This window comes from Contarinia nasturtii, unplaced genomic scaffold (genome assembly GCF_009176525.2).
Source record: "Contarinia nasturtii isolate CC-2019 unplaced genomic scaffold, AAFC_CNas_1.1 Cnas_scaffold_4520, whole genome shotgun sequence".
NCBI classification, from domain to species: Eukaryota; Metazoa; Arthropoda; class Insecta; order Diptera; family Cecidomyiidae; genus Contarinia; species Contarinia nasturtii.
Genome location: NW_022201811.1, coordinates 1 through 13,428, shown reverse-complemented (window position 1 = coordinate 13,428; position 13,428 = coordinate 1). Strand labels below are relative to the sequence as shown.

Genomic DNA, 13,428 nt, shown 5'->3' with positions numbered 1-13,428 from the left:
AATAATAACACCTTCCGAATAATAATTTCGCGCATTGGAATATTAATGATACATAATTTGCAATTGAATGGATGTGATTCACTTTAGGCAATTTCATATTTTTCTGGATAAAATACCGTTTCCACCGGTTTCCACTAAGAATGGTACAGTTGAACCATCTTCAATTTTCGTAACTTGTAAGACTTTCAATTCAGCATATGGTACTTTTGATACAAATGTCACTTCAACCGGGAAGAAATCGGCCGGAATGGATGATGGGCAACTGAATTCCATTGAACCAGCCGGATTTGAAGAGTCGACAATCGAAATGTTCCACTGAAGACGATTCTTGCCTTTATCATAATGGTAGTGTAACATAAGTACACACATTCCGACCGATGAAATACAAATAACATTTTTGTTTCATAAAATAATTGCATTTATTCATTATCTCTATGAAATTTGACTGCAGTCATTTTCAATCATGATTAAAAAGATATTCCGAAAATAAACATATGACGTCAAATTAAAAAAAAACATTCCTTAAAAATAGATGACTACGCAAGTTTGATTAAAATAGTTCAGGTATCCGCGTAAATCATATCCTTTTTCATTGGAGTGAAAAAACGTCTCGTTCAGTTGAACCCATAAGTAAGTTTCTAATAATACACGTAACACACGAGATTAGAGATTGGAGTACTCCATCAAATTAATTTCTATTAATTGATGAAAAGTGTGCTATTTTAAGCATTAAAACCATCCAAGTATACGATATATGCATCTTTTGCTCATTTTTTTGTAATACTCTTTATTTTCTGGTATAAAACTTGAACCATATCCCGAGAAAGTGGTGGGCAATGAAGCCTATAAAAATTAATATAATTCATTAAAATTCATTAAAATTCATTCGTTTACTACAATATTCCTAAATAATAACAATTGAAAAAAGGGCTTTAAAAATGAAGTGCTTGCAAATGAATGTGCTAAACTGAGATTGAAAACCAATTTAACTTCAATGAAGTAATTCACACCAAGAAATAAAACAACAGATCAAACTATCTAAAAACCTTTCGAATCGATAAACCCAGGATACGACTGCAGTTACTTCAGAAACTTCCGTCATTTTGATATCGAAACGCTTTTGAATTTTTTCCAACATTTCAGCATCCCTATTCAAATCAATACATTGAATTAGTAAAATATTGGCATAATTGCGAATCAAAGAAGAAATTCAATAATATCCGTTCATTTTGTAGATATTTACTCATTTGAAACGAATGTAATGATTGTTGAGCGGTTCATTGCAACACAGTTCACACGATCAATGTATGCATCGGCATCGTTTGGCAAATCGTAGTTGATAATCATCTTGACTCCTTGAATATTCTCCGTATTATGTGCGTTCAAATGAGTTGTGATCAAAATGCGCTGATCAAACTGTTTAAAAGCAATGATTTTAAGAGACTTGCTTGGTATGTAAACTACAAAAGATAAATGCAAATGATACCTGTTCATATTTCGGTAGGTATGAAAAGATTTCTTTATATTCAGCTGCATGCGAATTCACAAAAATAACTGCTTTATCGGGGTTCATTGCTTCCAGCAATTCTAATATCTTCTCGACCCTCTCACGCTCTTGAGTTTTGATGTAATAATGACGCAAACCATGCAAAATCAATTTGGTCTCATTATCGACGAATATTGGCTATTTATTATAATTATTATGGGAGTAGGGAAAACATAAACCGAAAAAAGAGAGAAAAAGAAAGGAAAATGTCAATTTTTTTTTCAATTACTTCCAACCGAAATCGGTTGGAGATGGATCAGCGACGATGAAATCCACGAAATCGGGCTGTTGTACAAAGCGTGAGATTAAAACCGTTCGCGTGTTTAATTTATATTTACGTACATTTTTCAAAATCGCCTTGTGTATAATTCGTTCTCCTTCACTAAATACACTCGAAGCAAACATCATGACTCGTTTAATTTGCGGAGTTTTTTGTAATATATCTTTGACTAATGCGTAACGAATTCCTACGAATGTTTCGTATGTTTTGTGTGTGAGAGATGAAAGAGAGAGAGAGAGAGAGAGAGAGAGAAGGAGAAAGAAAGAGAGGATTAATTTGTCCAACGATCAATTTGTCGTTTGTTCAAGATTAGGCTTACCCACTGGTTCCGAAATTTTGTCAAATTCATCCCAAATTAAGTATTTCAAATGCTCCCACTCGATTTCCTTCAATTCAATAAGCTTTGAAATACAATCAAGAGTGCCGATAACGGTGTGTGGTGTCTCTGCTTTCAGTGTCTCGATTATGATATCTTCTTTTTCAGAGCAGATGTAAACTTTCGATTCTACATTTAATTCCTTGTATCTTTTTTTGATAACATCAGCAAAATCTAGAGAGGAACAAATGACTAATATTTCAATATTTTTCGTTGGTTCCAATAGCTGCGAGGTTGCTAGCACGAGCACATCACTTTTGTCCATATCTGAAAACAATCAATACAATAACATTCGTTGAGAAACGGAAACACATTTGTCACATGATAGTCTTACTTAGTTTGGCCCCGCAAACGATGTTAAATCCATCCACAAATCGACGAATACACTTCACATCGGCTGAAAAATGAAATAGAAAATATACACACATTATTTCTTTTTTCATTTTTTTTCCTTCTAACTACCAAATTTAGCTCATGATACGATTCGTGTATGTATTTTTCGTGCTATTTACCATTACATGTGAACTTACCGTTTGATGGTTTTTTCAAATGACTTTTATCAATAAAATTCTGAATTTCTGGCTTGAACTTCATGTTCCCAAAATCATGCACTTTTGCTCTCTCAAATTCATTCATTTCTTGGTTGGGCATTTTTAATGTGTGTTTTATTTATTGTTTTCTTCACCGTTTTATCACCAAAAAAAGTACCTCGATAAAAGACTCTTTCAATATGGCTGAACGAGAGTTTTTTTTTCTCTCTATTGCTTGGTTACTACAGTTGACGTCTACACACAGAGAGCGTCAAAAAAGACGTTGTATTTGCTGGTTCGTGACTTTACACACAGTCGTGTAGCTTGTGTGTACATGTCACAGTGAAGTCTGAATGTGAACTGATACCAAATCTATGAAATGAATGTTTAGCCCAATGTCAAAGAGTTTCTTTGGAGAAAATTAAGAAATTAAATAATTGAAAAAAATCAAATTTTCAAATGAATTAAAGAAAGAATTTTGAAAAATCATACGAAGAAAAAAAAAATGATTAACGATTATTCGTAATGTGAATGCATACTCACGCCGTAAGGAGCCGACGACAATGTATTGTGGCTGAGAGATGAGTGTTGCTTTTGTCATTGTATTTGTGTGTATCTTATCACTTTTTTTTGATAAGAATAGAATGCGAGCGTATTATTGAATAAAAACACATACCATGAAAACGTAACTTATTAAATTCATCTCAACTTCAAGTTGAAGGTGTGTAAGGTAATTGATCTAATACTTATGAATCATGTTTTGCAATTTATCGGGATTTTATTTTGGTTCAAAATGGATACGTTTATAAAGTGTGTTATAACTAAAACTGATTTGGTAAATTACCGCAAAGAGACTACAGAATAAATTGTTTCGAAACATTGTCGCCTGTTTTGTATATATATAATTTGAACACAGACGATTTTTTTCGACAAGTTCCGTCACCGAAGAATGAAATTGAAAGAGTAAAAAATCAATTGCCATTTCATTCTAACCAAAGTACAAAAGTTGTAGTTATGATGAGAGTGTTTCGATGCGATACTTGTTTATATCTCAAAATTTTTCTGTCATTTTCTTCATGCGGACTGCGGAGTACGTTGATGCTATAAAAAGTGATATTTTCAGATGTTATATCAACACACAGGAATAATAAACAATCATTTTGCCGTGGCATTCTAGTTCGCAGCGGTTCTTGGACAATGACGAATATTGGCAATGTTACATTGTTTCAGTTTTAGTGTTTATGCACTGATTCTGAGAAAAATAGAAAATTATTTGGACTCAAGTCGTGTTAACAACCAAAACTTAATTCAATTCTTTCTTAATCTGCCATGCCGCATGTTTGAACTTGAATAAAAAATAAAAACACTCTCAATTTATCGTCATATTTTGTTTTATTTTTCAAAATCACCATCGATGCAAAAAAAGTTTGAAATGATTTTTACTCATCCCGTTTTTTGAACTCCAAATGCACCCCTTTTCCGGTTATGAGAAATGGCTTCTTTTTCAATTTTAATGGAATTTATGTGTCTGGATTTGGTTGAAAAGTATAGTATAAAATTGTCTTCAATTCCATTAATGAAAATCTTGAGCCTGAAAATATATTTAATAATTAATTTTCATGTTTTTTCTTCATCAAACTTCTTAAATTGAAATTCACCAATACAATTTCTTGGACCCAGTGCAAATGGCAAATAAGTTCCTGGCAAAATATTCTGTTTGTTTTCATCGCTAAAATGTTTCGGATCAAATTTATCCGGCTGTTGATAGAATTTCGTATCATGATGTAGTCCGTAAATTGGAAATACAATATTCGATCCTTTTTCTATTTTGAATTTCATTTTGTGTCCATCATCATAAAGATAATTTATTACACAATTACGATCCATTTGAATCGGAACTGGCCATTTTCTCAGTGCTTCACAGACCACTTGATCTGAATATTTCATTTTTTCTTTCCTCCAAGTTGCTCATCCACAATCTCAATTTCTTCATAAAGATTCTGTTGGATGTCTGAATTGGCTAAAAGTTCATATGCAATAAACATTAGCATCATTGACGGAGTTTCGTAGCCAGCGATAAAGAAAATCAAACATTGTGCGACCAGTTCATCATCATTCCATTGTCGAGACACACTGGTTTTTCCTACATCATACAGAGATGTGTACAGATTATAGATAAAAAATGATTGTTGATCAACATCAACGTTTTTTATATTACATTTCTATAAACATCTTTGTTTGTTTGTTTTAATTTTTCTTTGCGGTGGTCCTTTATTTGTTTGCAAAATTAGTGAAATTGACAAGTAATATTTCTGAATGATAAATAAAATTGTGAGATCTCGAAATCTTAAAATTGTTTTACTCCCTGTTGCGCATTAAAAAATTTCGTTGCTCAAGAGGACAGGATTTAGCAGGTTAATATGTGTTAGATTTTTGAAAAATTATTTTCCTTCGGAATGTAATACATATGCATGTAATAAAGCTCTTTCAACTTTACTGCCTTATTAAGGTAAAGTAGGCAATATACTCAAAAAGGTCAAAATGAGTTATGATATCGTTTTTACTTTTCCGCACACACCGAGTGTGTAAGTGGAAAGTATTGCAATGGGTCAAAATTTAGGAAACCTCAAAAACATGTTTTCTGGACGTTTCTAAGGTCAGAGAACCCGAATCAGGCCGTTTTGAGCATGGTTGTTGTGGGTCTGTTCCACGTCGTACGTCGTACGTTGTCCTCTGTACGCAAAATTTGTCCATCGATTATCTCACCCCCCAGAAAAGTTATTCAAAATCTGACTGTACAGGATGATTGGGGATCACGAGGAATAGAAATCATTAGATTTTGAGTAATTTTGGTTGACGGAAAAAAATTTCATGCCTGGAGTGATACCTATGAAAAAGAGTCCAATTTTCGTCCAAAAGTCATACTAAATGTAGACTTAAACACTCAAAAATATGTATAGGGGGGTTTTTTGGCACGAGAAAACCGAATCTGACGTTAATTTTGAGATACAATTAAGTTTTACCAGAGTTTATTAGAAAAAATCACGAAAAATTTGAATTTTTCTATGGGAGCCATGCCTGTATGCTACTGAAATGACGTGAAACTTTGCACAGACTTTTTTTTACACAAAAAAAATAACATTCTGAAAGTTTGATGAAATTTCAATCAAAATTAGGGGTACCTCCCATACAACATTTTAAATTTTTGGTTCAAAAACGAATATTTTGTATGGAAGGTACTCTTAATTTTGGTTGAAATTTCTCCAAACCCTCCAAATGTTATTTATTTGTGAAAAAAATTAATCTGTGCAAAGTTTCACGTGCTTACGATACCATACAGGCATGATTCCCATACAAAAATCCATTTTGTTTTACTTTTGTATTAAAAGTGTTTCAAAAATAATGTTTATGGCGAAATTATCATCAGACATATTTTTTATAGTGTTTTATAGAAAATAGAATTCTTTCAAATGTCGTACAAATGGGTTCATCATGAAGTGTGAAAAATCTTTTCCGAGTACTTCTGCTATTAAATTAAATAATATTTCGATGCCAAGGTTTGAACGCCGCTTGAAAGGCTTGAAAAATCGAACAAATATTATTTTGAACTAGCTTAATAAAACACGTATCTACCACACCGTGTGGAAAAGTTCGTCTTACTCCTGTAAGACTCTTTATTTGTATTTCATTTACGTAAAATTAGGATTCCTTATGTGTAAATGCACACACAAAACATTGGTAGTAGAGCTGTTTAAATGTATTGGTGTAAATGCAAATTTAACAATGGATGTTAAAATATCTATTGATATTTTCATACAATCGTCATTAAAATAGCTCAGTTGACATTTGGTCCATCGCGCCGAAATAAGTGCCAGTTATGCTGTTGTAGTGACGATTTTATGAAATTACCAATAGATATTTTAACAACCATTGGTAAATTTGCAATATACCAGTTACTACACCACTACTACTGTTATACACCACTACTACTGTTTTTTGTGTGTGTGAAAAAGGATTCTAAAAATTGTGAACACACATTGTATAATGGGAGTTTTACAGCGCTGTATCGATATTTTGTAGTCTATAATGTAAATTCTACTTTCTACCGCCATAAAATCATACCCATATCGTCTGGTAGGCTTCCCCGGGTTGTTCATTTTAACATTATCATCAGTAAAGTAACAAATACATATATATCAACAAAATGTAAATGACAATGCATTTGACATTATAATGACACAATTTCTGACTACTTACTTTTTCAAATATACTTATATTGCGTGTGATTGTTGCATATCAGTTTCATTTCAAGAGAACACTTCGTCCAGTAAAAAAGCTTAAGAGAGTTCGGACATAATTTATACTTAATTCATACAGTGTTATTTAAAGTGCATTTTGAGTGTATTTGTATTTACTGGTGTTCATGATGGAGAATATTTCTACCAAAATTATTGAAGTTCCAAATATCGGAAAATTAAACGGTAAAATTTGGTATACACCAAAGAACAAGATGATCGATCCATGGGAAATTTGCGTTCTAAAACACGATTATAAATCAAAACCACATCTTGGCGTCTACTTGTATTGTTTGAATAATACACGTCAACCATATATTGCGTCGATGTCAGTAAAATTGCATGGAGACATATGTGATAACGTAGAGTATGCTAACCCGCATGTGTTTGGGAACGGATTCGGGTGGGATGTTGACTCATTAATTGCCTGGGACGATTTAATGAACCAAACAAATGGTTTTTTTACAAAAAATAACGACATAAAATTGTCAGTAACAAATAAATCAAATGATCCAAAAGAGAAGAGTATGTGTGAATTGCAGTTTGTACCAGAGCATCTTGATTTGCTGCTGCTCAGCATATAGCTGAGAGCTGAGAAATGCTGAACTCGTGCGGCTAACGCATACGAAACGGATGCACGATACATATTCCCCTTTCGCTTCGTATGTGCTGCCGTTGACGCTATTGCCGGTACAACGTTTACACATTATACCAGCGAACATACGAAGTGAAAGGGGAATATGTATCGTGCTTCCGTTTCGTATGCGTTAGACGTACACTTTCAGAATATATGAAAGACTGAGAGCAAAAACAGCACGTCGCATCTCATCTCTTGCTTTCACTTACGTAAGCAAAATAACGAGGGATGCGACGTGATGTTTTTCTCGCAGCTTCTCATATGTCGGTCGCAACACAATTTCAAACTCAACTGGTTACTAAGTTTTGAGTTTTGAATTGAACGACCAAACAACTGTTTATAACCGTTTAAACGGGGAGAATGCATGTGTGCGTGTCATCCGTTTCTTATGCGTTAGCCGCACGAGTTCAGCATTTCTCAGCTCTCAGCTATATGCTGAGCAGCAGCAAATCAAGATGCTCTGGTTTGTACAAACCCCGATTGATGACCGATCCATTAAATTTCTATTGATGGTCAAGAAAATTGACCAATTGATTGCAGTGATACTATCATCGAAGTTTGAATTCAAAAATATAGAATACCGCTAATTACGGTGTTCAAAAATAAATCGGACCGATTGGTTATTGACGATGAATATGAATTCAATTACCAAATGAAAATGTCATGTAAGTTGGATTCATCGCTTATCCCACTTGAGACTGAAAAAGTAAAACAACTTGGCTCATCTACGGCGATGGAGACAGAATTTTCTTTGGCATGGGATTATTTGATTAACCCGGATTGTGGTTACGTCAAGGACGATTCTACAATCGCCATCGAACTGTCCATCGAGTTTATTATCATCGACCAACATAAAAGTTAAGAAGGTAAAAAACAAGTATCCTGAAACCGGTCACGTTAAATATAATTCTATTGAATCAATGAGCATAGATGATAGATCCAGATTGTGTGAATGCATCTACGCCAAAAACTAATGCCCGTCAAACTTTGGTGAGTAATCAATTCCATTCAATTCACATTGATACTTGAATTAACTGATTATTAATTTTATATATTTTCATTATTTACAGCGTTCACATTCTCGTCGGAATAATTTGACATTAACTCCGATTAAAGAACAAGCCGAACAACCTCAAAAGCGATCAAAAATGTCAAAAGATGAAACAGCTGCTGAAAAAGATGATGGTGCAAGTATCGGAAACGAAAGTAAATCATGTGCATCTGTGACAGCTAATCGAAGTGCAATTGTGGACAACGCAAAACGTGGACGTATGGATATCATTTTAATCAGTGACGACGAAGACAAAGAAAACACCATTTGAATATAACGACAGAACTAGCCGAATACAAGGTCGAACATACCGTTTCATTTGGCATCCAATTTCAAGAGATCGGACCCGATAATCTCTATCTAATCAGTAATTTTTTATAAAATTGTGTCGTTTTGTTAAAGAATTTTCGATATTAAGAATATGTTTATCTAACTGACGATTTTCTCATTTAAATTTTTCATTCCAAAAAATAGAGAAAAAAACGTAAAATAATAATTCAACTATTTAGCAAATGAGTAAAATTTATTATGTTTATACGAGTAAAATGGATTATTTGATAATAATGATACATCAGTTTTTGGAATTTTTCTTTTTTCTTATTTAAATATTTACGTATCATGAGACGGTGCAGTATTTGAACTTCAGTCGAGTAAGCAATCAAATTTTGTTGAACATGCTTGAAATAAAGAGAAAAAGATTAAGTAAAAAAATTATCATTCTGGGCGCGATCATTTCTTTTGCATTTTTAAAAGGGTGTAATTGCCAAAAAGAAGGAGACTTAATTACATTTGCGTGCATAACATCAGAATCGTATGTACACTAGGTTTGAATTTTTCATTTTGATAGCTTTTTGTTTTGTGTCCATTCCTGTTCAAATTTCATATAAATTTCTCCACAGTCAAGATGACTTTTATACTGCTGATCTAAATGGAAGTATCCCGTCAACTTTGATTGATGAGCTAAATAACGGAAAAGCTTTATCGTTGTTTTTCATGGGCAGAAAAAAATAAATGTGTTGATTTCAAATAGCTTTGGCTCCAATAAAAACTCCTCCGTTTGAAACAAAATTCTAGAATACCATCAAGAAAGGTCATGCGAATTATATCCAAGTAATTCACACCTCTAAAAAGGTTAGAATATGGAAAACAATTGGAGATGTTGATGTGTACGTAAATCTTGTAACATCGACTAAGCGGCTCTTTATAACGGCCGAACTGAATGAAAATAAAAATGGCTCTGTGGTAAGAAATTATGAACCAACATCTATTCAACCTGACACAAAGTCAAATGAATGTGCAATCGGTGTATACGGTACCGTGTTTACATTTGCAGAGCAGAAGTAGAAAAGGTTGAAGTGGTCAAAAGTAAAAAATCATGTTTGTAAGTTACTATTTTGAATACTATTCCTACTTCATACGCCTGAGAATTTGTTTATTTCAGACTTAATTGTATCGGTAGATGATCATATCGAACAGAATTCCACTTATTAATATTGAATATAAAAAATAGACCTGGATAATATGATGCATTTGTTAAACTGTTTGCCGTAGTTTTTATTATTATTGGGGGTGCAACTTAAAAACCGGAATTTGACGCTAGATGTCAACACTTGTGATTGCGTTGCAGTATATCAATGAAATATATGTCATTTGAAAGTGCCATTAAACAGCTGTCAAAACAATAAAAACAAATATTTAGTGATATATAAATTTATATAAAGTGATTTTGCTACATGACAATGCTCGGCCACATATTGCACAGCGTGTCAAAAACTATTTGGAAGCAAATCGATGGGATGTCTTACCCCACCCGCCGTATAGCCCAGACATTGCTCCTTCCGATTACCACCTATTTCGATCGATGACGCATGGCTTGGCTGGGCAGCATTTTCGTTCTTCCGAAGAAGTCAAAAATTGGGTCGATGAATGGATAGCCTCAAAAGATGAGACGTTCTTTCGACGCGGAATCCGTATGCTACCAGAAAGATGGGAAAAAGTAGTGGCTAACGATGAACAGTACTTTGAATAAAATATATTTTACATGTTCCTTTAAATAAACCTTCATTTTTCATTAAAAAATTCCGGTTTTTAAGTTGCACCCCCAATAGTTTTTTTTTCTGTAGTAAAAGAGATTTTACAGCAATCATCAATTTTTTTATTAGGTTGGCAGCACTGTTTTTGATAACTGTGTAACATTTCATTACAGTATTTCGATTAGGTTATGAGCTACGCTACTTTGTTTACATCAAGAAATTTTCATTTGGCGATTTTCATAATGACTGATTTTGTTGAGCAAAGATATTGTATTAAATTTTGTTTGCGGAATGAAATTTCTGGTGCGGAAACGTTCAGAATGTTGCAGAAGGCCTTCGGTAAACAGGCCATGTCGCAAAAAAATACTTTCAAATGGCATAAATTGTTCAAAGAAGGCAGAGAACGCGTTGAAGACGAAGATCGCTCGGGACGACCATCAACATCAACTGATGAGGAACACGTCAAGGAAATCAAAGATCTTGTGCTGAAAAATCGTCGATTGACAATCCTTGTAGATATTACTGGCATTTCATTTGGATCAATTCAAACAATTTTGAAAGATCATTTAGGTCTCCGTCGTTGTGCAGCTCGATTGGTACCAAAAACATTGAATTTATTCGAAAAAGAGCGTCGTGTTAATGTGTGTCAAGAAATGATTTCAGACTATAAATCCCGAAATGGCCAATCAATCGAGTGAATATTGTTTGAAAGGTGAACCAAAACCGAAAAAATCGCGTCAAAGCCGGTCAAAAATCAAGGTTATGTTGACAGTATTTTTCGATTATCGTGGTGTGGAGCATTCGGAGTTTCTTCCAACCGGCCAAACTGTTAACAAGGAATATTATTTGAATGTTATGCGTCGATTGCGTGAAGCAATTCGAAAGAAGCGGCCGGAATTATGGGCAAACAACTCTTGGCTTTTGCATCATGATAATGCACCAGCTCACACTGCATTGATTATTCGAGACTATTTCGTTAAAAATTCAACTCATATCGTTCCGCAACCTGCATATTCGCCCGATTTGGCACCGTGTGACTTCTGGCTGTTCTCTACACTCAAAAGACCGCTTCGTGGACATCGTTTCGAGTCGATTGAAGAGATTCAACGTAAATCGCTACATGAATTGAAGGCCATACCAGAAAGTAGCTTTTCACATTGTTTCGAAGACTGGGAAAAACGTTGGCGTATGTGTATTGCAGCCGGGGGGGATTACTTTGAAGGCGATGAAATCGATTTGGAAGAGAAATAAAGATTTTCTAAAATATTCACAAATTCACCTTACTTTTTGATCACAGTAGTATCGCAGCCATGCCTATATGATATCGTATCAAGTGAAAATTTGCAGAGGTTATTTTTCTCACGAAAAATTAACATTCTGAGAGTTTGGAAAACGTTCAATTAAAAATAAGGGTACTTTCCATACAAAATTTCGTTTTTGAGCGAAAAATCCAAAATTTTGTTCGGGGGGTACCCCTCATATGCATTGAAATGTCTTCAAACTCTCGGAATGGTATTTTCGTGTGATAAAAATAACCTGTGCAAAGTTTCAGCTCATTACGATATCATACAAGCATGGCTCCCATACAAAACTATAATTTTTTTGAAATTTTTGTATGAAAAGTGTGTCGAAAATGAATTGTATCGCAAAACTAACGTCATATTCGGTTTTCTCGTACCCAAAAACCGCCCTATACACATTTTTGAGTGTTTAAGAATACATTAAATATCACTTTTGGAAGAAAAATTGAATTTTTCCCATGGATGGCCATGGGCATCACACCAGGCATGTCACTTTACTCTATCAACCAAAGTCGCTCAAAATCTAATGGTTTCTATTCCTCGGCACCCCCAATCATCCTGTGAAGTCAGATTTTGAATTACTTTTCTTGTTTGAAAGTTATCGTGTTAAAAAAATTTTGCGTACAGGTTACAGGGTACAGGGTACGCACATACATTCGGACATCGAAAAAACGCTAGATTCGTGTTCCCTGGCCCCAAAAACACCCAGAAAACACATTTTTGATGGGTGTTAATTTTTCGACCGATTCCAATACTTAACCTTACACACTAGGTGTGTGCGGAAAAGTAAAAACAATTGAATAGGTTTTGTTCACAAATAATACAAAATTCACAATATTGTTAAATCGACAAGTTTTGGTGTAACAGGTAAAATATTGTTTTCACCCAGTACAAATCCGTCGAACAAGTCGACGACAGCGATTTGACAGGTGGACCACGCGAGGAACTTATCAATCCCTATTAATAAAACTACACTTGACAGTTATTGTATTGAATTTTGTACGGGATTTATTTATTATATAAATATAAAAAAAAACAATGTGAAATGTGAATAAAAAAGATAAATATTAATGTCGTGACGAATTATGTGAAAAAATAAATATTATATTTCAATTACTCAGCGGAAAGTATGCTTGAATACGCGTATACCGCTGCAAAGCGGTACCAATATATACAAACACATAAAGGTCGACCCGTTTTAGATAACATTTCTATTTTTTACACCTAATGGCTCATTATTTTTGTTTTTATTTTATTAATAAAACTAAATTAAAATTAAAAAATGTAAGTTTTTTTACGAATGCGATTGCGTGGTTTCATTGCTCTGCTGTTCAGCAGCAGCAGGAACATATGGAGGTTAGGTGTCCTCCTGAGTCAAT

General features: G+C 33.9%; 2 protein-coding genes and 1 pseudogene across 5 annotated transcripts; 1 reads left to right on the top strand and 2 right to left on the bottom strand.

Moving 5' to 3' along the window:
* Positions 1-394: 394 nt before the first annotated feature.
* On the bottom strand, positions 395-3,109 carry LOC116351045 (ATP-dependent RNA helicase WM6-like). The gene is made up of 8 exons (XM_031783079.1): positions 2,733-3,109; positions 2,537-2,599; positions 2,146-2,469; positions 1,889-2,013; positions 1,487-1,684; positions 1,244-1,416; positions 1,047-1,148; positions 395-843 (listed from the first exon to the last, which is right to left on the bottom strand). Exons 1-8 carry the CDS (start codon positions 2,851-2,853, stop codon positions 768-770), a joined length of 1,182 nt encoding a protein of 393 aa, XP_031638939.1. The 5' UTR covers positions 2,854-3,109; the 3' UTR covers positions 395-767.
* A 178-nt stretch (positions 3,110-3,287) lies between these two features.
* LOC116351046 lies at positions 3,288-9,504 on the top strand. Of its 4 annotated transcripts, none has more exons than XM_031783083.1 (3): positions 3,288-3,462; positions 8,241-8,654; positions 8,735-9,504. In XM_031783083.1, the coding sequence occupies exons 2-3, from the start codon at positions 8,595-8,597 to the stop codon at positions 8,984-8,986; spliced, it is 312 nt and encodes a 103-aa protein (XP_031638943.1). In that variant the 5' UTR covers positions 3,288-3,462; positions 8,241-8,594; the 3' UTR covers positions 8,987-9,504. The 4 variants fall into 4 exon arrangements, with proteins under 4 accessions (XP_031638943.1, XP_031638942.1, XP_031638940.1 ...); XM_031783082.1 differs by having other exon boundaries at positions 8,183-8,654; XM_031783080.1 differs by lacking the exon at positions 3,288-3,462 and adding an exon at positions 4,287-5,146 and having other exon boundaries at positions 8,183-8,654.
* Positions 4,117-6,076, bottom strand: LOC116351047 (annotated as a pseudogene).
* Positions 9,505-13,428: the final 3,924 nt, after the last annotated feature.